Source organism: Mustela putorius, unplaced genomic scaffold (genome assembly GCF_011764305.1).
Source record: "Mustela putorius furo isolate JIRA1106 unplaced genomic scaffold, ASM1176430v1.1 tig00000127_pilon_pilon_pilon, whole genome shotgun sequence".
Classification (NCBI taxonomy): domain Eukaryota; kingdom Metazoa; phylum Chordata; class Mammalia; order Carnivora; family Mustelidae; genus Mustela; species Mustela putorius.
The window spans coordinates 16,849,376-16,869,547 of record NW_025421288.1 but is presented as its reverse complement, the minus strand read 5'-3'; the positions used below and the strand labels follow the sequence as shown (position 1 = coordinate 16,869,547).

General features: G+C 66.3%; 2 protein-coding genes across 6 annotated transcripts; one reads left to right on the top strand and one right to left on the bottom strand.

Moving 5' to 3' along the window:
* Positions 1-1,424: 1,424 nt before the first annotated feature.
* On the top strand, positions 1,425-10,175 carry PKP3 (plakophilin 3). The gene is made up of 14 exons (XM_004781057.3): positions 1,425-1,566; positions 3,033-3,228; positions 5,351-5,430; positions 5,563-6,188; positions 6,291-6,414; positions 6,682-6,886; positions 7,162-7,336; positions 7,759-7,876; positions 7,947-8,117; positions 8,192-8,377; positions 8,862-9,015; positions 9,231-9,423; positions 9,499-9,586; positions 9,859-10,175. Exons 1-14 carry the CDS (start codon positions 1,486-1,488, stop codon positions 9,892-9,894), a joined length of 2,433 nt encoding a protein of 810 aa, XP_004781114.1. The 5' UTR covers positions 1,425-1,485; the 3' UTR covers positions 9,895-10,175.
* Positions 10,176-11,149: 974 nt separating this feature from the next.
* SIGIRR (single Ig and TIR domain containing) lies at positions 11,150-20,164 on the bottom strand. Of its 5 annotated transcripts, none has more exons than XM_013050264.2 (10): positions 19,731-20,164; positions 15,179-15,341; positions 14,088-14,286; positions 13,530-13,663; positions 13,270-13,410; positions 12,733-12,876; positions 12,400-12,502; positions 12,184-12,334; positions 11,766-11,955; positions 11,150-11,473 (listed from the first exon to the last, which is right to left on the bottom strand). In XM_013050264.2, the coding sequence occupies exons 1-10, from the start codon at positions 20,157-20,159 to the stop codon at positions 11,310-11,312; spliced, it is 1,818 nt and encodes a 605-aa protein (XP_012905718.1). In that variant the 5' UTR covers positions 20,160-20,164; the 3' UTR covers positions 11,150-11,309. The 5 variants fall into 5 exon arrangements, with proteins under 5 accessions (XP_012905718.1, XP_004781118.1, XP_004781117.1 ...); XM_004781061.3 differs by lacking the exon at positions 19,731-20,164 and adding an exon at positions 17,032-17,399 and having other exon boundaries at positions 15,179-15,338; XM_004781060.3 differs by lacking the exon at positions 19,731-20,164 and adding an exon at positions 17,032-17,398.
* Positions 20,165-20,172: the final 8 nt, after the last annotated feature.

Below are 20,172 nucleotides of genomic sequence, written 5' to 3'. Positions count from 1 at the left end.
TTTGAGGGAGTGTGCGCAGGCTCGTGGACAGGAAGCCCCGGGGACACAACGCGTGTGGGGCTCAGCTAAGAGGGACTGAGACTGGCTCCCCGGGCCTCCAGCCAGCGAGCTGTGCTCACATCTGGTCCGTCACCTCGCGGAGGGCTGTGCAGGCTGTGTGGCCCCAGGCCAACTGCTTAACTTCTCTGTGCCAGCGCGTGTTCCCAAATTTTGTTTTCAATATTATTTTGCTGTAATGTTTTCAAGCTTTCCCCCATCTTCTGCTCCTTAACCCCCCCACCCCCCCCCACCCCACACCCCTCTCTGTCCCTCCCCCGGCTCCGGGTCACTGAAGCCAGCACTAGGTAGTCTTCCTTCCACACCTCCCCACCAGCTCTGTCCCTTGGCCCTGGAGGCCTCCCCACCCCCCACCCCCCATCCCCTGGTCTTTGTCTCCGGCTCCTCCTCCACAGACTTTTCTAACAGTGCCCAGGCCGTCCCCACCTCCAGCTGCCCGCTCAGCCCATCCTGTGTGCCCGGTCAGATGAGGGAGTATAAATGGTTACCACCCCCCTCAAGCTGTCACAGCCTTCACTTCAGACGCCCCAGCGCAGAGTCCAGGCTCCCCCAGGAGCTGCCCACCTCCTGAGAAAGAGCCTCACTTACTCACCCTTGGAGTCCCCAAGTCCCAAGATCTCAAACCTGATGCAGCACCAACACCCCCGGGGGAGCGCTACACAGGCTCCCAAGCCCTGCCACGCAGGTGGCCCTTCTCCGTTCCCTGCGTGTATCTTCCATTCGCTTTCTCCAGGAAGCCCACCATGCAAGTCTAAGTCTGCATCTTCTTGTGCCTCCTCCCCAGGCACTGGCTACAGGGAAAAGGGAACTCTGGGGAGGACAAAAGAGAAGAGTGGCCACAGGGGTCAGACGTGGCTCCTAGCCCGGGGTTGAGGGTGGTGGTAACAGGCCTGGGCCATGACCAGTCCCCCAGCTCTGCAGTGGTTAGAAAAAGTGCACCCAAGATCCCAGGCTTTCCAGGAACATGGTGGGGGAGGGGTCCCCATGTCCTCAGGGGGGCTCAGCGCAGCTCTGGGCACTGGGCATGGGCAGTTCTCCTGGCCATGCCACCAACCAAAACCCCTCCATCCCTTGGCAGCTCCGGCCTGACCCCTTGGAGCCTCCCCACAAACCCTCTGAACCCCCACCTGCAGCCTGGAGTCTGGCTGCCCCAGGCGGGCTGCCAGGCCGGGGCTCCGCAGGGCCCCAGGTGGGCCCAGGCAGACCCCAGGTGGAGGGCGGGCCCGAGGCCCGTGCCAGGCGTGTGCCTCCAGGTGCCCTCAGCACCGCACAGACTTGTCTCCCAGGGTTTTTCCACACAAAACGCGCCTGCCAGGGAAGCAGCCGGTCTGATGAGCTACGTGCGGGCGTTGCCACCCCGCCCTCCCGCGCCCCCAGGACGCCGCACTGCCGCGAGAGGCCACCCCGGACGGACACGCGGGGCCTGGGATGGAGCCCCGGACCCCTCGGCCTGCGGCACTGGCCTCTGGGATGAGCCCCGGGGCTGGCCGCACCCAGACCACCAGCACGGTAGGTCTCCGCCCTGAGCACCCACCCTGGCCCGGGCTTCACCTCGACCTTTTCAGGTCGACGCTCGCCTCCCCCTTGAAACTGCCCCTACCCCATCCCTTCTTCTTCAGCACTGACCTCCCTCCCAGACCTGCCTCCTGACCCAGAACCCCCTCCTCACCGCCCCCACCATCCCCACCTGGGGCCACATCCCCTGAAATGACTGGTCACCGATTAAGGCAAACGTCTTCAGGGGACGGGTAAGGGCCTCCGCTGGGAGAGAGGAGGCTGCTCGGGTGGACCCCGCAGTGGGCTTCTCAGGCGGGCACCCAGTACGTACCTGAGGCCCCTCAGCCCCCAACCATCCAGCCCTGCTCCGTCCACCAAGGGCCTCTCCTGGATTCGCTCCAGGCCCACTCAGGAGGCCTTGCAGCATGCTGGTCCCACTGGATGGGAGCACCCCGGGGAACCCTTCTGGGGGAGAGCCCTGATGAGCCTGGGCCCCACTCCCCACCCCTCCTGCCGACCCCTCCTCATCGCTGTTCTGTCAGACTCCTGGGTTCTTGCTCTCCTGACACACACCCAGCTCCTACACCCCAGCCTGGGCAGGAGGGCCCCTGACTCAGTGCCCTGAAGCAATCCTGCCTACTCGGCCTTGTCAGAGCTCTGCTGAGCTGAGTTCTGACTCACGTGGAGGGCACAGCCTTCTACCCCATGGGCTGGGGTGGCCAGAGAGGCCCAGCCCTTTGGAGGCCTCTGCAGAAGTAGTGGGGATGGGGCAACTTCTGGGGTCTATAGGAAGGAGATCAGTAGAGTCATGGGCTTAGGGGGTAGGCCAGTCTATCCATTTGCTTCTGCAGTCTCTTGGGCACCAACGATCAAGGCCCATAAGGCCCTCTTCTACCCTAAAACTCCACCAAGCCCTTTGTCCGCAACCCTCACTCTTGCGCTGACCCCTGCCTAGTTCAGGGTTGGCTGCCTGGGTCGAGGGGCTACCTGGAGCCCCAAGTCACCCAGGGAGAGGAAACCCCTCCCCTGCAGACCCCTGGAGGTGGCCGGCCACAGGCTCCCCAGCGGGCTACCCTGGCCCCTCCCAGACAACACTCAGGACAGGAGGGCCCACTGACACTTGGGAACCAAAGCTGGGAATTAAGAGGGGCCCAGATCCCTGCTGCTCTGTCCTGGGGTGTGGGGAAGGAATAAACAGGCCAGGCAGGCCTGTTCTTCCGCCCAAATTCCACCTTAAGCAGGTGGTGGCCCCTCCCTCTTACCTGGCCCAGATGTCCCCGCCCCCAGCCGAGCTCAGGGCAGGGCCAGCGTCTGTCTCCAGGCCGGCTCTGGGCGAGGCCAGTGGGGAGGGGACTTCAGGAACAGGACGGTGAAGACAGTTCAGGCCAGAGAGGCCCCAGCGGCCCAGGCCAGGCACAGACCCAGCCAGGGCATCTGCCGCCATGCAGGACGGTAACTTCCTGCTGTCGGCCCTGCAGCCTGAGGCCGGCGTGTGCTCCCTGGCACTGCCCTCTGACCTGCAGCTGGACCGCCGGGGCGCAGAGGGGCCAGATGCGGAGCGGCTGCGGGTGGCCCGCGTCCAGGAGCAGGTCCGCGCCCGCCTCCTGCAGCTAGGCCAGCAGGCTCGGCACAACGGGGCAGCTGAGCCCGAGGGGGCCACAGAGGCAGCCCGAGGTAAGCGGACGCCTGCGGGGTGGGCGCCGGGCGGTGGGAAGGGCGGCTGTGGATAGAGGTGGCCTCGGTGGGTGTGGTGGTTCGAGGGCCAGAGGCCGTGGTAGGGCTGGCGCTGAGGTTCAGCGCCCTGACTCACCGAGGCCTCGCACTGAGTCACTCGCCCTGCCCCACCAGGTGTGGGAGAAGCCATGGGTGTGGCCTCCCACCACCCAGTGGGGACCCTGGGGTCCTCTGGGCCAAGACTGGCTTGGGCTCGACCGCACCTGCCCCCGCGGCCCGGAGCGCCATGGGCACATGGCGGGATGGGCACATGGCGGGCTGGGCCGGGCCGATCTCCGTCAGCACACCCGGAACACGCCCGCCGCCGGTCCCACGTAACACAGGCTCCCACCCAGTCTCAGATGCACAGACACAGGCGTCAGCCCCACAGGGACACAAACACACTGAGACACACACTGAGACACAGACAGACATCCAGGCTCCAGCGTCCCTCCACACCCCACCCCCACCCCCCTGCAGGGCCCCAAGGGAACGAGCAGACAGAAACGTGAGGGGGCGGGTCTGGGAAACCTGGACCAGAGCCAGCCGCCTGTCTGGACCAGGGTCTCCCCGCGGAATTGTAGGGGACAGCCCCGGGGGCCTGACCCACTTACACTTCCTGAGAAGAACGAGCGGGGTAGCCCGCCCTCGGTGCTGGGCAGACCCCAGCGTGTGCGTGCACGTGGGTGTGGGTGTGCGTGTGCCTGTGTGTGCACGCGGGTGTGGACGTGTGTGTGCTTGTGCGTGCACGCGGGTGTGGACGTGTGTGTGCACGCGTGGGTGTGTGTGCCCGTGCTTGCACGCGGGTGTGGGTGTGCGTGCGCCTGTGTGTGCACGCGTGGACGCGCGTGTGTCTGTGCGTGCGTGTGCGTTAAAGGGTCTCTCACCCGGTGAGTCAGGGCACTTGTTCCAGGAACACCATCTTCTCCCTTGCCAGACTGCAGCATCGGGATCAGGGTCAGGGAGTAAGAGGAATGTCCCAGGATGTCAGGACACGCCAGTCCCCACAGGGCTCACTCGACCTTTAGAGGACCCTTTCCAGGACGGGTCTTGGGATGCTGGCCACTGCGGTGGGGCGGGGGTCGGGGGGTGCGGAAAGGGTCAGCCAGAGCAGCCTGGGTTCCTGAGTCCTCCCCTGCCTGGGCCTCAGCCTTGCTGGTGGCTGAGTAGTTGGGTGTCCGGGGGTCACAGGGTGGAGGAGGGAGCGGGGAGGGGTTAATTACCACCCTGGCTACCCTGCCTATTAGGGGAAGGAGTATAATTTGGGGGTGGGAATAAGGTCCCCAGGCTGGAGGTGTGTCCCCCAGGCTGGGCCTCACTAGCGTCAAAGGGTTAATAGCCCCTGCCCAGAAGCCTCATTAACCAGGGTGGGTCTGGGGAGTGTGCTGGGAGGGGGGCCCCCAGACTGTCCAGGTCGCAGAGCCTGGGGGAAAGCAGGCCTCCTCCCTTCTCCACACGATGAGTCCTTTCAGCCGGTCACCTGCCCAGGCCCTCTGGGGACATATGACTCTTCTCCCCCAAGCCGTGACCCCAGCAGGGACCTTAGCAGAGGCTGATCCCCACGCAGAGAACGTGGAGCCCACCTACCTGTCCATTCCCCTGCTTTGTCTCCCTCTGACTTCCCCCCAACTGTTGTCCGTCCAAGCAGCTGTCCATCTGTCCTGCCACCGCCCTCCTCCCCCCCTTCTCTCCACCCACCCACCTGTCTGTCCACTCACCACCGAGTCAGGCCGGCGTCAGCACCCTCCCTTTTCTGTGTGGCTGGACGGGGCAGGTGTGGCTCTTCCAGGTGGGCCAGGGGACTGTGTCCTTGGCAAGCAAGCAGCACTCCTGTGTGACCACAGCACAGGACAGGCTCCCAGGAGGTCAGTGTTGCTTCCTGGAGGAGGGGGCCGGGCGTGTGCCCCAGCAGGGACTGTAAACTGATGGAGTCCCTGGCATACTTCCCAGGTGACCAGGAGGTCAGGGGGGTGAGTGTGCCTGTCCGCAGCATAGCTAGAGGGGCAGGAGGCTGTGGGAGAGGTCCAACCGGAGACCCATGAGCCATCTGACCCAGCCAGGCGACCACTGTCCCTGTCCCCAGGCACCCCGCGCGGTCACTACCACGCCCTGCAGGCCGGCTTCAGTTCCCGCTCCCAGGGCCTCAGTGGAGACAGCACCTCTGTGAGTGACACTCTCTTCATCCCCTGGAGAGGCTCGTGGGGAAGGCTGGGGGGAAGCTGGAAGCCCCAGGGTTAGGGAGAGGGGCCCGGGAGCCCCCGACACCCCCTCACTGCTCTCCTCCCTGCCCTGCAGACCTTCCGGCCCATTGCCAGGCCCTCCTACAGCCCTGCCTCCTGGTCTTCTCGCTCAGCCGTGGACCTGAGCTCTAGTCGGAGGCTGAGCTCTGCCCACAATGGGGGCAGCACCTTCGGGCTTGCAGGGTACGGGGGAGCCCAGCCCGCTGCACCGGTGCCTGCCCGGCCCCTGTCCTTCCACGAGCGGGCTGGGGTGGGGGGGCGTGTGGACTACGACACCTTGTCCCTGCGCTCGCTGAGGCTAGGGGCTGCGGGCCTGGATGACCGCTACAGCGTCGTGTCGGAGCAGCTGGAGCCCCCAGCGGCCTCCGCCTACAGGGCCTTCGCCTACGAGCGCCAGGCCAGCTCTGGCCAGGTGGGAGGCCTGGACTGGCCAGAGGCCTCCGAGGGGCCGCCCAGCCGGACCATTCGAGCTCCGGCCATGCGGACCCTGCAGCGATTCCAGAGCAGCCACCGCGGCCGCCTCGGGGCGGGGCCGGCACCGGGGGGTGGCCTGGAGCCCATGGCCCGAGCCCCGTCTGTGCGCAGCCTCAGCCTGAGCCTGGCCGACGCCAGCCACTTGCCGGACGTGCGCGGGCTGGATGGCTTCGGCGGCCGCCGCACGCTGCAGAGGCTCAGCAGCGGGTGAGCGGGGGACGGGGGCGGCGTCTGTCCGGGGGAGGGTGCTCCTGCGGCGCCCCTGGCCCGTCCCCGGGGTCACGCTGACCCCGACCCCTGTCCTTGCAGCTTTGACGACATCGACCTGCCCTCCGCCGTCAAGTACCTCATGGCCTCAGACCCCAACCTGCAGGTGCTGGGAGCCGCCTACATCCAGCACAAGTGCTACAGCGACGCGGCGGCCAAGAAGCAGGTGAGCGGCCGTGGTCCGCGAGCGCCCCCGCCGGTGCCCCTTCCCGCTGCCTCCGCGCCCGCGGGCCGGCCCACGGGCGACCCCGGCCCCGCAGAGCCGCCCCCGCAGCGAAGGGGGAGGTGCCGGCGATCCACACACCTCCGCCCGGCCCTGCGTGGCTGTGCACGCGCATCTGTGCGCACCCGCGCGCCACCCGCACAGCCGCACGCGTGCACGCGCACTGAGCCACGCGCACTCGTGTGCTGACACCCGCCTGCCCGTGCGCAGGCCCGCAGCCTTCAGGCGGTGCCCAGGCTGGTGAAGCTGTTCAACCACGCCAACCAGGAGGTGCAGCGCCACGCCACCGGCGCCATGCGCAACCTCATCTACGACAACGCCGACAACAAGCTGGCGCTGGTGGAGGAGAATGGCATCTTCGAGCTGCTGCGCACGCTGCGGGAGCAAGACGACGAGCTGCGCAAGAACGTCACAGGTGTCCCCGCGCCACCTCCCCCGCCTGCTGTCCCTCTGCCTGTCCCCTCCACTCCCCCCCCGCCCCATGTCTGTCCTGGTGCACACCTCTGCGGTTAGCCTCCAAACCCCTGGTCCCTGAGCCTTGTCCTGTCCTCTGTGTCCTGCCCTGAGACCTGCAGCTCACACGCAGGCCCTCTAGCGCAGCTCTTGGGTGAGGCCCCAGATGCCTCCCTGGCGGGCAGGAGGGAACCCGCAGGCTGTCGCTGACCACAGCGACGGCCCCACCTGCCCCAGGGATCCTGTGGAACCTGTCCTCCAGTGACCATCTGAAGGACCGGCTGGCCCGAGACACACTGGAGCAGCTCACGGACCTGGTGCTGAGCCCCCTATCAGGGGCCGGGGGACCACCCCTCATCCAACAGAACGCCTCTGAGGCTGAAATCTTCTATAACGCCACAGGGTTCCTCAGGTGTGCGGGAAGGGGGCAGTCAGCTGGGAGAGGCCAAGAGGGTGGGCATGGGGAGAGAGCTGAGTGCCTGTAAGGGGGCAGGGGAGGCCTGGGGAAGGGGCCTTTGACCCTGAGGGCCAGTGGCAAGGCAGATGTGAGGAGGGCTGGCGGGCGAGGCACTGCCGCCCATGCAGAAGCGAGACCAGAACCTGGGTATGGCCGAGATGTCCAATGTCCCAGGCCCTGGGGGGGGGGGGCAGGCTCAGATTTCATCAAATCGGGGACTTCATCAGACACTCATAACCCCCATCTGGATGCTTGGAGGGCCGAACAGATGCTAAGCAGCGGGGCCCAGCTCGGGGGAAGGAGGCGGGCTGGGGCTCAGGGGCTCCCCCCTGGGGTTTGGTTCCCACTGGGGATCTCGGATCTGCCTCCGCCCACAGGAACCTCAGCTCAGCGTCCCAGGCCACTCGCCAGAAGATGCGTGAATGCCACGGGCTGGTGGACGCCCTGGTCACCTACACCAACCACGCCCTGGACGTGGGCAAGTGCGAGGACAAGGTGAGAGGCGGCCATCACCTCGGGGCCTGGGGGTTTCTAGCCCATTCTGACCACGGCCTGCCATCTGCAGAGCGTGGAGAACGCCGTGTGCGTGCTGAGGAACCTGTCCTACCGCCTGTATGACGAGATGCCGCCATCCGCCCTGCAGCGGCTCGAGGGCCGGGGCCGTAGGGACACGGCTGGGGCACCACCCGGCGAGGTCGTGGGCTGCTTCACACCCCAGAGCCGGCGGCTCCGAGAGGTGGGCGCAGGCCTGGGCAGCCGGGGTGGAGGGCCCTGGCCTGAGCCCGGCTGACCCTCCCCGCCTCTCTCCAGCTGCCCCTCACGGCCGACGCGCTCACCTTCGCCGAGGTGTCCAAGGACCCCAAGGGTCTTGAGTGGCTGTGGAGCCCCCAGATCGTGGGGCTGTACAATCGGCTGCTGCAGCGCTGTGAGCTCAACCCACACACAACCGAGGCGGCCGCCGGGGCCTTGCAGAACATCACGGCGGGCGACCGCAGGGTGAGGCTCCGGGCCCAGCCTCTCACAAGGGACGCGTGGGGAGAACAGGGGCACACAGGGGAGGGCTGGCGTGGATTCTGTTGGGGCGGGACGGCAGAGGAACCCAAACCTGCGGAGGAGTCGACATCGGAGGGACCGGCCGGACATGCTGCAGAGGGACCCCTGAGGGGTAGCAAGGGGTGTGAGGCCAGCATCCCCGGCCCGGCAGGCTCCGGAGGTCCCTGAGGATTTAAGGAGAGGTTTGAGCCTAGGAGGGGCTGACCCAAGGCATAGCTGGTGAGGCTCCTGGCTGGGGTTGAAAGCAGAAACAGGAAGACCTCTCAGGAGAGACACAGTGTGGGGCCGGTCCCACCTCAGAGTCTCCCAGGTCGGCTGGGGACAGAGAGGGACACAGAGAAGAACCAACTGGGAGTTCAGGCCTCGGGGCTGGGGCTCCGCCCGCTCTCACCAGCTCCTCCCGCCCCCCACACCCCCCACCCCGCAGTGGGCGGGCGTGCTGAGCCGCCTGGCCCTGGAGCAGGAGCGTATCCTGAACCCGCTGCTGGACCGGGTTCGGACCGCTGACCACCACCAGCTGCGCCCGCTGACCGGCCTCACTCGAAACCTGTCTCGGAACGCCAGAAACAAGGATGAGATGTGTGAGTTGGGCCATCCCAAAGCCTGGGTTCCGTCCTCACCCTGCCTCGCTGGGCTCACACCCGGATTTTCTCTTCTGCTCTCCATTTGGGCTGGCCTCTGGCAGCTGGAGCTGGGGGCATGGACAGGGCTGGGGGGACCGGAGGTGCGCAGGTTGCTGGGAGTGGAGGTGGAGGCTGGCTTCCCATCTCCCCCTGACCTCCTGGCCTCCCGGCAGCCACCAAGGTGGTGAGTCACCTGATTGAGAAGCTTCCTGGCAGCGTGGGTGAGAAGTGTCCCCCAGCCGACGTGCTGGTCAACATCATCGCTGTGCTCAACAACCTGGTGGTGGCCAGTCCCATCGCCGCCCGAGACTTGCTCTACTTTGACGGGCTCCGAAAGCTGGTCTTCATCAAGAAGAAGCGGGACGGGTGAGCCCCTCCCCAGCCCCGCACCCCTCCCCATGGCCCCACGAGTCTCCCTGCTGACTCCTGCTGCCCTCCCAGCCCGGACAGTGAGAAGTCCTCTCGGGCAGCCTCCAGTCTCTTGGCCAACCTCTGGCAGCACCACAAGCTCCACCGAGACTTCCGGGCGGTATGTTCTGGCGACCTGGGGCAGGCAGGGCTACCGGCTTTGACCTGGGTGTAGGACGTGGAGGCGGCAGGGTGGGCGGAGAGTGTGGGGACAGTGGGAGCGAGGCAGACCCGGGAACTCCCGCGGGGCAGGAGACTCAGGAAGAGGGAAACCCGAGATCGGAGACCAGAGACCCAGAGGGGGTCCAGGCCCAGACCAGGAAGGGTGGGGGCCTAGGGAGAGCAGGGCTCAGAAGGCAGGCACCCTAACTCTGGGCCCCCTCTCCACTGCAGAAGGGTTATCGAAAGGAGGACTTCCTGGGCCCATAGGTGAGGCCTTCCTGGAGGAGGAAGATGCGACGTGGCCCAGCCTCCAAGGGACAGGCTCTGCTGATGGCCTGGGGCCTCTCGCTGGAGCTCTGTGTGAGCCCTTAAAGGACCTGGGGCACCAGGGAGGGGACGGGTGCTGGTGGCAGGGACTTGGCTTCTACAGGGCAGGGGGGAGGACAGGGCTTGAGGTTGCTCTGGTGCGTGGGGTGGGGGTGGTGACCAGGTCACATGGGCAAAGGTGGGAACGGCCAGTGCTGGGAATAAACGTGGTCATGAACACAGCCCTGCGATTTTCTTCAGCCCAACCTGGGGGCCCGACCCAGTGATACAACCCAGTGTCCCCGAGCACGACCATGCCTGGCCCCATGCCTGGCCTTGAGGGAGCTCCCGCCCTGAGCACACCCAGAGGCTTCTCCAGGTCAGGAGGCCCAGGACGAGGAAGAGAGAGTGACCCTTGGGGAGAGCTGGCGAGAGTGGAGGGAACAGGACAGACGGCAGAGTCAGCTCTGATGCCGGCTGAGGCCCAGACACAGCAGAGCTGGGGACCTTGTGCGGAGGAGTGAGCACTACTGGGAGAGCTGCGAGCTTTCCTGGCTCCGGTGCCACCTGCTGGGCTGTCCTCTTGTGGCACACGCACCCAACACCCTGCCTCGCTCGGCCTGGGGGCTCCTGGCCGGGGACTGGCCTGTCCAACGGAGTCCTGGGATTCCCACATCACCAAACCAGGCCCACTCTATTTTTATAACAAAAGACTTCTTCCTTAAAGCTCAGAACCTGGGGGCGCCTGGGTGGCTCAGTGGGTTAAAGCCTCTGCCTTCGGCTCAGGTCATGATCTCAGGGTCCTGGGATCGAGCCCCCGCATCGGGCTCTCTGCTCAGCGGGGAGCTTGCTTCCTCCTCTCTCTGCCTGACTCTCTGCCTACTTGTGATCTCTCTCTGTGTGAAATAAATTTTAAAATCTTAAAAGAAAAAAGAAAGCTCAGAACCTGAGGGCCTGCCCCCTCCCCCAGAACCTGACTGGATCAGAATAGGGTAGTGGACAGTCGTGCCCCCAAGCAGACAGACCAAAGAGGGTACTACAGGAGACGTCTCTGAGCTGGCTCAGGAGGGAGGCTGACGGCGGGACAGCCGGATCTGTGACAGAGTTGAGGAGCCGAGGGCCACTGACAGGCAAGACGGAAGTGAGGGAGCCCCGCCCAGGGGCTGCAGACCCCCTTCCGGCCCCAGGAGAGGAGAGGAGAGGCTGAGGCCCAGGCTGGATCTAAAAGGACTTTATTTTCTGGCACAAGGAGGCACACTGGGGCAGCTCCCTTGCCTGAGGGTCTGGGGACTGGTCGTCCTGCTAAGAGGTGAAAGATCCCAGACCACCCCGCACCCAGCGGTCCTCGGAGCACTTGCTGTTTGGGCAGGCGGGGGCTACACGTCATCCTCGGACACCAGGCAGTAGAAGTCCGTGCGGGCGCTGTAGTTGCGGGAGCCGAGGTCTGAGACATCCACTTCACTCGCCCGGCCCTCTCCCAGCGAGACCCCACTGGCATGTGGTGGAGCTAACGGCTCCCCAAAGACGGGCCCCCGGACACCTGGGAGAGGGTACCATCAGGCCTCCCCCTGGGCTGCCCACAGCCTGGCCCATGCATGGGGGTCCCTCCCTGCTCACCCTCCTGCCACGGTGGCATTTGAGGTCCTGGAGGTTCCCAGGCAGGCCCCAGGCCCAAGTGCCCCCAGAAAAGAGGCAGTGGGAGTGTGCTGGGGGCTCAAGCCCACTATGGCCTGCAGCCAGACCCCTTTCTGGGCTCCTCAGCCCTGTGGACCACCCCCACCCCAGCCCAGGCCAAGCTTCTCCGGCTCAGGGGTGGAGCCAGGGGAGCCTACCCAGGTCTCCCTCGGGGTCGGGGTCCTGCTCCAGACTCAGGGTCCCACGCTCCCGGACGCGGCCTTGTGCGATGAGCATGGGGTCTTTGTCGTCCTGCAGCCGTGTCTGGGGGTCTCCCTCCGCGGCTCTGTACCGCACCTTCCGCGGCAGCGCCAGCTGCAGCTCTTTCCAGAAGTCTGAAGACGGCGCCTGGGGGCCAGCACGGGGCCGTTAGCCTGGCCACCCCAGAGAGCACCCCTGGAAGGAGCGCTCCCGTCTCAAAGGAGGCCCCTCTTCTGGGCAGCAGGCCGCAGGGCCCTCCCCCACACGGTCCCGGTCCCAAACCCCCAGACCATACAGCGGCCCGCGGAGGGGCCCCCTCCGGAGCCCGGGACCGCCCGGCCCTACGCCGGGCCCCTGCCCGCGCCCTCTCCTCACCACGGAGCCGGGCCTCCAGAGCAGCAGGGTCACCAGGTGGCGATGCTGGCGCAGCAGGCGGAGCGCGGGGTGCGCGGGGTCGCGCCTCTGGCCCTCGAAGGTGATGAAGATGGGTCTGCGTGTGAGCTCCAGCAGCCGGCACAGGCCCTCCCTGCGGGGGCGGGGCCGTCAGGGGGGTCGCGGCCCGGGGCCCACCCAGCCCGGCGCGGGACCCACCGGAAGCTGTGGCTGCACCAGGCCTGGCCGAGGAAGGCGTCCGACAGCACCACGATGAGGCGCCGGCAGCGGCTCAGGTTCACCAGGAGGTCGGCGGAGGGCTCTGGGGGGAACCGGGCGTCGGCGGGGCCGGGGCGGGGTTAGGGGGCGGGGCTATGGGGAGGGAGGGGCCAGGGCTCGAGGCGGGGCGGGGCCTGCTAAGGGGGGCGGGGTCGGTCCCAGAGAGGGGCGTGGCGGGGCCCTAGGAGGGTGGGGCCCGGGCTCGAGACGGGGCGGGGCCTGGGCGGGGGGCGGGCTCGGCCCCAGAAAGGGGCGGGGCGGGGCCCACGGTACCCGCGCGCGGCAGGAGGTCGCGGTCGTCCAGGAAGAGCTTGTAGCCCCGCCGGCGCTCGAGCTGCGGCTTCAGGATGAAGTTCACGAATTTCCGGTCCTCGGGGCTGTCGCTGTAGGAGACGTAGGCGTCGTAGAGCTTCCCGTCTGCGGACGGCGGCGGGTCAGTGCTCGGCTTTCGAGGCCCGGGCCCACCGCCCCCACCCTCCGGCGTCTTCTAAGCTCTCCCCACGCGCGTGCGGGGACCAGGCCCTCCCGCCGCAGCCGCACCCCGCAGATCCGGCACACGCTCCCGCAACCCGCCCCCGGGCCGCGCCTAGACCGTCTGTCCAGCGCTGGACTTGGGCCGCCCGGCCCTCTTCTGCTCCCCTCGCCCCTCTCCCCGGCTGTGTGCTGGGCTGTGTGCTCCGCAGAGCCTGCGGAGGGCCGCCGCCTCCCCGCTGCGACCTGCAGACCCGCACCCACCCCTCACTTGCCCCGGGGCAGCCCGCCCACCCAGATCTGAGCTCCTGCTCCCTCCTTGCCCGTCTGGCCGCGCACCGTTCATCTCCACCTCCCCGTAGGCGTCCTGGTACCAGAGCAGCACACTGAGTCGACACTTCACGTAGAGCAGGGCCGCCAGGAGCAAGACCAGCAGGACCAGGAGTGAGGCCAGCACCGCGGCCACGTGGCCTGCTGGGCCTGGGGACAGAGCCACAAGCCTGAACGAGTGCCACCCCCAGCCAGTGTCTTCCCAGCCTCAAGGCTCCCCAGACCCCCTGGGCTTCCCTTCTACCTTCTGCCCAGTGTACCCCACTCACCAGCTCTCCGAAGGGTGAAGGGGGAGGAACTGACGTTGCGGATGGAGCAGGTAAAGGCCCCATAGTCCTCAGCACGGGTCAGGTTGACCCCCAGAATACTGGACACAAGTACCTCTGAAAAGTTGTCCTTGACCCTGGGGAGATCAGACCCAGCCCTCTCACCTGGGGCCTGAGGGCATCACTGGACGCCCCTGGGCCCCACCTGTCAGACTTAACCACAGAGGCTGCAAACATGGGCTTCCCCAGTAGTCCTTGCCCCGCTAGCTAAGAGAAGTGGCCAGAACATGGTGGGGGTGTGGCTCTGAGGATAGCCACCCAGATCCTGGGTCTGGATTTTGGGGGTCAATGCCTAATTCAGGCTGTAGGATTGTGCTGGTACGCATGGTCCTGGGCTGTCTACAAGGTGCATGTCCGCAGGGGTCCCCTGTCTCTGCTGTCACTAACCCTTAGTCTGTGTCTAGAGTGGCACTCTGCCCATGTCCGGGGGTTATGGACCAGGGCTCGGGTGGCAATGGGTGTGACCGGGGTGGTCACCTGTCCGTGGACTTCATCTCTTACCAGGAGTCTTCATGGAGGTCATAATGGCTCCCGTTGCCCAGCGGCAGCCTGTCTTTCAGCCACTGGACTGAGGGCGGGGAACAGTGGGGCCCAGAGACCACCCAGGCCGTGCAGTTCAGAGCCACGACACTGCCCAGGGCAGGCTCCAGGGCCTGGTTTCCAGTTGGGGATAGGAACTCAGGGGCCCTGTCGCAGATGCCTACAGAGAGACGACCCAGATGTTAGCCATGCCTGGAATGCTGGGCTCCCCCCAGCCACAGGTGGTCTGTGGGCCAGGAAAAAAAAACAAGATGTCTGTGCACAGGTCCCACAGGGGACAGGGCTTGTCTTCCCCCGGGAGCAGCTGGCTCTTGGGTATTCTGCCTGCTCTCGATGTGGCTGCTCTGTCCTCAGAGAGGACGCTGGAAGGTGGGGGCCAGAGTCACAGCAGATCTGACCCCCTCAGCCCCACGGGGGCCCACCTGGCTGTTGCTCACCCGGCCAGGACAGGAGCCCAGCTCCCACACGTGCTGTGTGACCCTGTGGCCCACTACTGCAAGGCCCACCCCGGGTGAGCAGCTGGGCGCTGCCCCCCTCACCCCGCCACTTCTGCTGGGGGAGCTGCCCCAAGTGTGAACGCTGAGCAGGCCAGCACTTTCCACCCGGAATGGGGGCACAGGACTCCAGGACCCTCTCCTCCTGGTCGTGGGCAAGCTCGCCCTGCTCCCTGAGACCTGATTTTCAAATCAGGGTGAAGAGTCCTAGTGGGACATGAGAGGAGACCCCCGCCATCTTGATGGGGTGGTCTCTTGGCAGCCCACATGTACCCATCCTGCCCCCGGGCCCTACCACCAGCTCCCATTCCCAGTGTCCCTGAGCTCTGCTGACCCCCACAACCGTGGTGTGGAAGCTTTGGGCCAGAGAGAGCTCTGGGCCTGTCCTAACCGTGGGGTCAGGACCTCGGGCTGTGGAGGAGGGGCAAGCATAAGCCTTTGTACCCCTGGCTGGAGGCCAAGCCAAGGGCCTCAGCAACGTCACAGCGTGGAACCAGCCTGAGGGACAGGAGGGGGAAGCGGGGCCCGTGCCTGTGCCTCTTTGACCCGTCTACCTGCCATGGTCTGGCCGGGGCCTCCTCAAGGCAGCCTGGGCACAGGTGCCACCCCCGGGTTCCACGGGGCTCCTTGGATGAGCAGACGAGTCCCCCGGGGGCCTGGCGAGACTCACTCTCTGTCTTTGTGGACGGTCAGTCAGGGCACCAGGACGGGTCAGAGGCTGCTGCCATCCCGAAGGAGGAAGTTAAACAAGAACAGGATGAGTTAACATGTAACTTTGCACCAGCGGCCTCCCGATGCTAGGGACGCCCGCACGGACAGCATCACTTGGAACACGTCGCCCTGGGCTGGAGCGGGCACAGCAGGGAGGGGCCCTTGGATGGCACTGCACCTGTCCCAGGGCCACCATGACGGCCCAGGGAGGGACTGCAGAGGCACACCCTGGCAGCCCTCACGAGGGTGGGAGGTAGCTGTGTTAGCCCTAGCCCCTGGGATGGTGGTGCCACATACAAGGAGGGACATGGGGAGGGCCGTGCTCACCCAGGCCGTGGCAGGGGTTGGGGGCCTGTGAAACTTGCCCGTCCCCACGTGGTAAGTGTGAGCTGCTGAACAATGAGCCACACTCTCACTGTAGGGTTCTGTCCTAGCCGTGTCCCGTGTGTGTGGCTGTGTGGACACAGCAGCCCCCAAGGCCGAGCCAGGCCGCAGTCATGGAGACAGGAGGGGACAGCAGGGGCCTGGCTGGACTGACTCTGCTCCGACAGGCCGCCTGGGTCCCACCTCCTCCTGGCATCCCCTCACTTTGTCGTTTCCAAAACCAAAGACTTTTGTCCGCATAGCCTGGCTCTCCAAGGCCAGCCCCCACCCCACCCACAGGTGACTCTTCCGTCCTGCGTGGGGGCTAAGACCACCCCCCGTCCAGCTGCGCAGCAGCCACACATGCCTCCTGACATGAAGAGCTCTGCAGTGATCGTGGCTGGAAGGAGGGGCCCAAACCCCCCGGCGTCAGAGCCTTCACGGAGAGCCTCCCTCCTGGACCCCCGGAGCCCTGCGGCCACCCCCTCCCAGGTGCCCAGTTTCCCCCAAGGGTCCCAGCAGGTTCTCATGGAGCACTGACTCCACTCCTGCCGCAGGCGGTCCTCCCCACTCTGCAGGCCCCGGGGCTTCGCAGGGTCAGTCTCAGCCCCCCCGCCATTCCTTCTGCGTGTTGACACGGCCACCGACCTGGCCCCGCCTTGCCACAGCCAGAAGCCCTGGGTTTGGCTAGGATGAGCTCTCCTTGGGAACTGGGGAGCATCAGCTGGGGAAGTGGTGAGGGGCTTCCTTCCAGAAGCCCCCTGGTACAGCACAGTCTTGAGGGTCCTCGAAGCAGGAGAACCAGTCCACTGGGAGGCTGTGGAACACTGGGCAGCCCACATCCCCCACCCCGGGGCGCCCAGAAGGACATGCCCTCAGCTGGGCGGCTCCCAGGGAAACCTCTGCTGCGGCCCTCCCACCTCTTCAAGCTCAGAAGAGCCCTAACCCCTGGAAAGGCAACCTTGAACCTTCCTGGAAGTTAAGGCCCAATGACACATCCAGGGACAGGCGACCCCCGCCTGCACCCCGCCCCCACATCATCTGTCTTGCACACCCCACACACACACACCCTCTCCCCACACACAATTGTGCTAAACTCCTGTCTTGGAGTGTGTGCCTCCATGCACACTCCCTCCACCTCCAGCACCGCGGCCACACACACACACACACACACACACGTCCTGGCAACAGCTCCCACCAGGTGCGGGGCCACCAGCATCCGCACGAACCCCACACAGCACATACCGTCCCTGAGCCCGGGCCCTGCTGCTGGTGGCCCGTGGCCCGTGGCCTCCGGACAGCCTCCTGCCCCCCTGCTCTGACGGACACACACATACCATGCCCGCCCTGCTCTGACGGACACACACGCTGCGGGTCTCCCTCAGCCAGGCCTGCCTCAGAGGACCGGCCTGGGGTTCGAAAGGTGTCCGAGGATGAGTGCCCAGGCTCCCGCCGGGCCGCGGGGCTGCTGTGGGAGTATGCGAAGTCACCTGGTTCCGGGTCTCTCCTCCTGGGGGGTGATGTCGGTCACTGAGGTCATTGACGTGTGCTTGGGGGCAAACTCTTTGCTCCCCAGCCCGGTCTGCGACACCACAGCACCAGGACACATCACCGAGCACAGAGAGGACCTGTCTTTTGTGTGTGTGTGTGTGTTAATCAGAACTTTCCCTGTAGCTTCCTGGCTTTGCAGTCACATCCTCTCCTAGACCCAAACCCCACCCAGGCAGCCACCAACCCCCCAGGCCGTTGGTGACTCTCGCCCCGCCCGCCCGCCCGCCTTGCTTCTTCCTGTAACTCTGAGTCAAGCGGCTCCTTCCTCTGGGGCCCACCCCAGCCCACCCAGGCATCAGACTTCCCGAGGCCCCGCCTGGGAGGGGCTGGAGCCCAGGGGCATGTGGGTGGGGGTGCTCCCAAGGAGACGCCCAGGGGGATGTGTTGTGCCCACATGAGGAGACCCAGCGGACAGTGTGGCCTGCTTCCGGAACACGGCTGGCGATGCTCCCCTTGGGCTGGTGGGGGCCTGTGGGCCACTCTCCCTCACGCCAGTGTGTCTGACCTGTGACCCGCCGGGCTATGGAGGCGCCGCGCAAATTCCTGCCAATAATGGGGCCTTGAGCAGAGCTTTTGGGCCCCCTCCCCATCCAGTTCCCCCATAAAGTCCCCAACAGCAAGCAGTTAAAAGGGGGCTGTGGTATCAGATGGACCTTAGTTTTGGGATGAGAGGATAGTCCCCCTCCCCCACACACCCCCTTTTCCAGATAAGGAGGTGGAGAAAGGCCTCCACAGAGGCTCCTGGGCTCTGAGCCCGGGCAGAGGACAGCCAGCCTCTCCCTTTGTCACCACTGACTTCCCTGCCCAGACTGACTTGGGACTCAAGGCCCAGCAATAGTGGGGCTGGTATCACCACCCACAGAGATCGCACAAGGGTCCCCTTCAGGCCCTGGCCCTGTTCTCACCTGCCCAGGCTCAGAGGCCCAGCAGTGGGCCCTCTTCAATATCAGCTTTCCTGTGTCCTCAGTCCGACCCCGTCCTGGTGGTGCTCTGCAACCCCCCCACCCCCCGTGGCCCTCAAGACCTTGAATGATGGTGCGTCTTGGGCTCAGGGCCCCACAGAGCCGCAGGAAGACCTGACTGCACACTCGCCCCAGGGGCCTCAGCTTCCTGGGTGTACACTAGCACCAGTACCAGCTCTCCTCCAAGGTGCTCCGGGGACCCTGACGCCCAGGTGACCTCCCACAGCCGTCAGGGACCTGCATGGAAGCTCCCAGGCAGGAAGCAAAGAGCCCCTCTCAAGTTCCTGCCAGGCGGCCTCCGCTCTGTGTGTCCCCTGTGTCACCAGCTTGCAGCCATGACTCCCTTCTGCTGTTAATCACCTCCAGGCCCACCCTCCAAGGTCAGCGCCAAGAAGCCCACGTGGCCTTAGGCACTGTCCTGAACCGCCCTTCGGAATCCAAGCCCCCTCCCCCACCCACACCTCAGTCTGCTCCACAGCCCATGGTTCCTGGAAAGCGCCAGCTCCCGAGTGCGTCCTGGCTTGAGCTGTGCCCCCCGCCCCCGCTTACACGGCGGGACGCGATCTCCCCACTGCCCACCCCTCCGTCTTCTGCTTTGCTGCTTCGCACCCCGTGGTCTCTAGCATCTCCTGCTCATCTGGGACGCGATGCGCCCACGACGTGCCTCCCGCAGGCGAGGGGCTCCGACCCGCTCCCCTGGGGCCCCAAGGGCTCTGTTCTCCCCCACGACACACCCCACCTCCCGCTGTCCGCCTTTCGGAGCGGAGGACCAGACTTAGTCCCCCACCCAGCAGGTGCAGCGAGCAGGCTGGTCGGGGGCGGGCGCAGAGGGCGGGGACTCGGGTGGCGAGAAGGGAGCTCCGAGGCCAAGGCGCTCAGAGAGGGGAGGGCGGGTTGGGGCGCGCACAAGGGGGACGTGGATGACCGGTCGGGGTGCGCATGGGGGCAGCACCCGTGGGCAGGCCTGGCGCTGCGGGTCGGGGACGCAGACGGAGGGCGGGAACGCGCACGGAGAGCAGGGGCGCGCGCATGACGGTAGCTCCGCCCGGCGACCAGCGCCGCGCTGGGCCCCAGCCGGGTCCACGGTGCACCCCCGGGGCCCTGGGAGGCCCGGATCCGAGCTCCGGGCAGAGGGAGGGTCCCCGCGCGCCTCGGCGTTCCTCCTCCCTCCGCTGGGCGAAGGTCAAGAGGAAGCCACTGCCCACGTCGGGCGGAGCGGGAAAACCTGGCCCTGGCCGCCACCCCCCCCCCACCCCCGCCCCGCCGCCAGGCCCAAGGGACGCGGACAAACTCGGGCTTCCGGGCGACGGGGGCAGCCGGCCGAACTCCGAGCCACTTCCTGCGGGACCGCACCCGCCGGCGGCCCAGAGGCTCTACTGGGCAAGGGGCCCCCTGGCTCCCAAGCTCCAAGCCCAGTCCCAGCTCCCGGGAGCCAGCGACCTCCACTCAGCCCCGTGGGTCTGACCCACTCACCTGCTGCCAAGACCTGGGGCTCGCGCGACCGCGGGGGCGGGCCGTCTCACCTGGGCCAGGTGCGCAGCGGTGACGAGCCCGGCGGCGGCAGGTGCAGCCCCGCCCAGCAGCCAGGGCCGGAGGGCGGACCCAAGAGTCCCCCTTTGCGCCCAAGTCTGGCGCTTAAGACTGTCCTGCTCGCAGGCGCCAGGAAGCCTCGGAGCTGCAACCACCCAGCCTGGGGGCACAGGGTCAGCCAGCCCGACCAGCCCGAGAGTCTTGGACCCTAGGGACTCCTCACAGTTTCCACTGTCCCCAGGGGCACCTTTGGTGGTTCTGCCCCTCCTCCCCAGCTCTTCCTCCAGGAAGCCTGCCTTGACGCCTGCCCCAAACCCCAAGTGCAGGGAGGGCAGGACCTCAATAAAGCTCCCCTCACTTGGGAGCCCAAGGAATGTTGAAAAGAGGATCAGGACACTACCACATTCCAGACCTTTCCCCATCTGGACTCTGGTT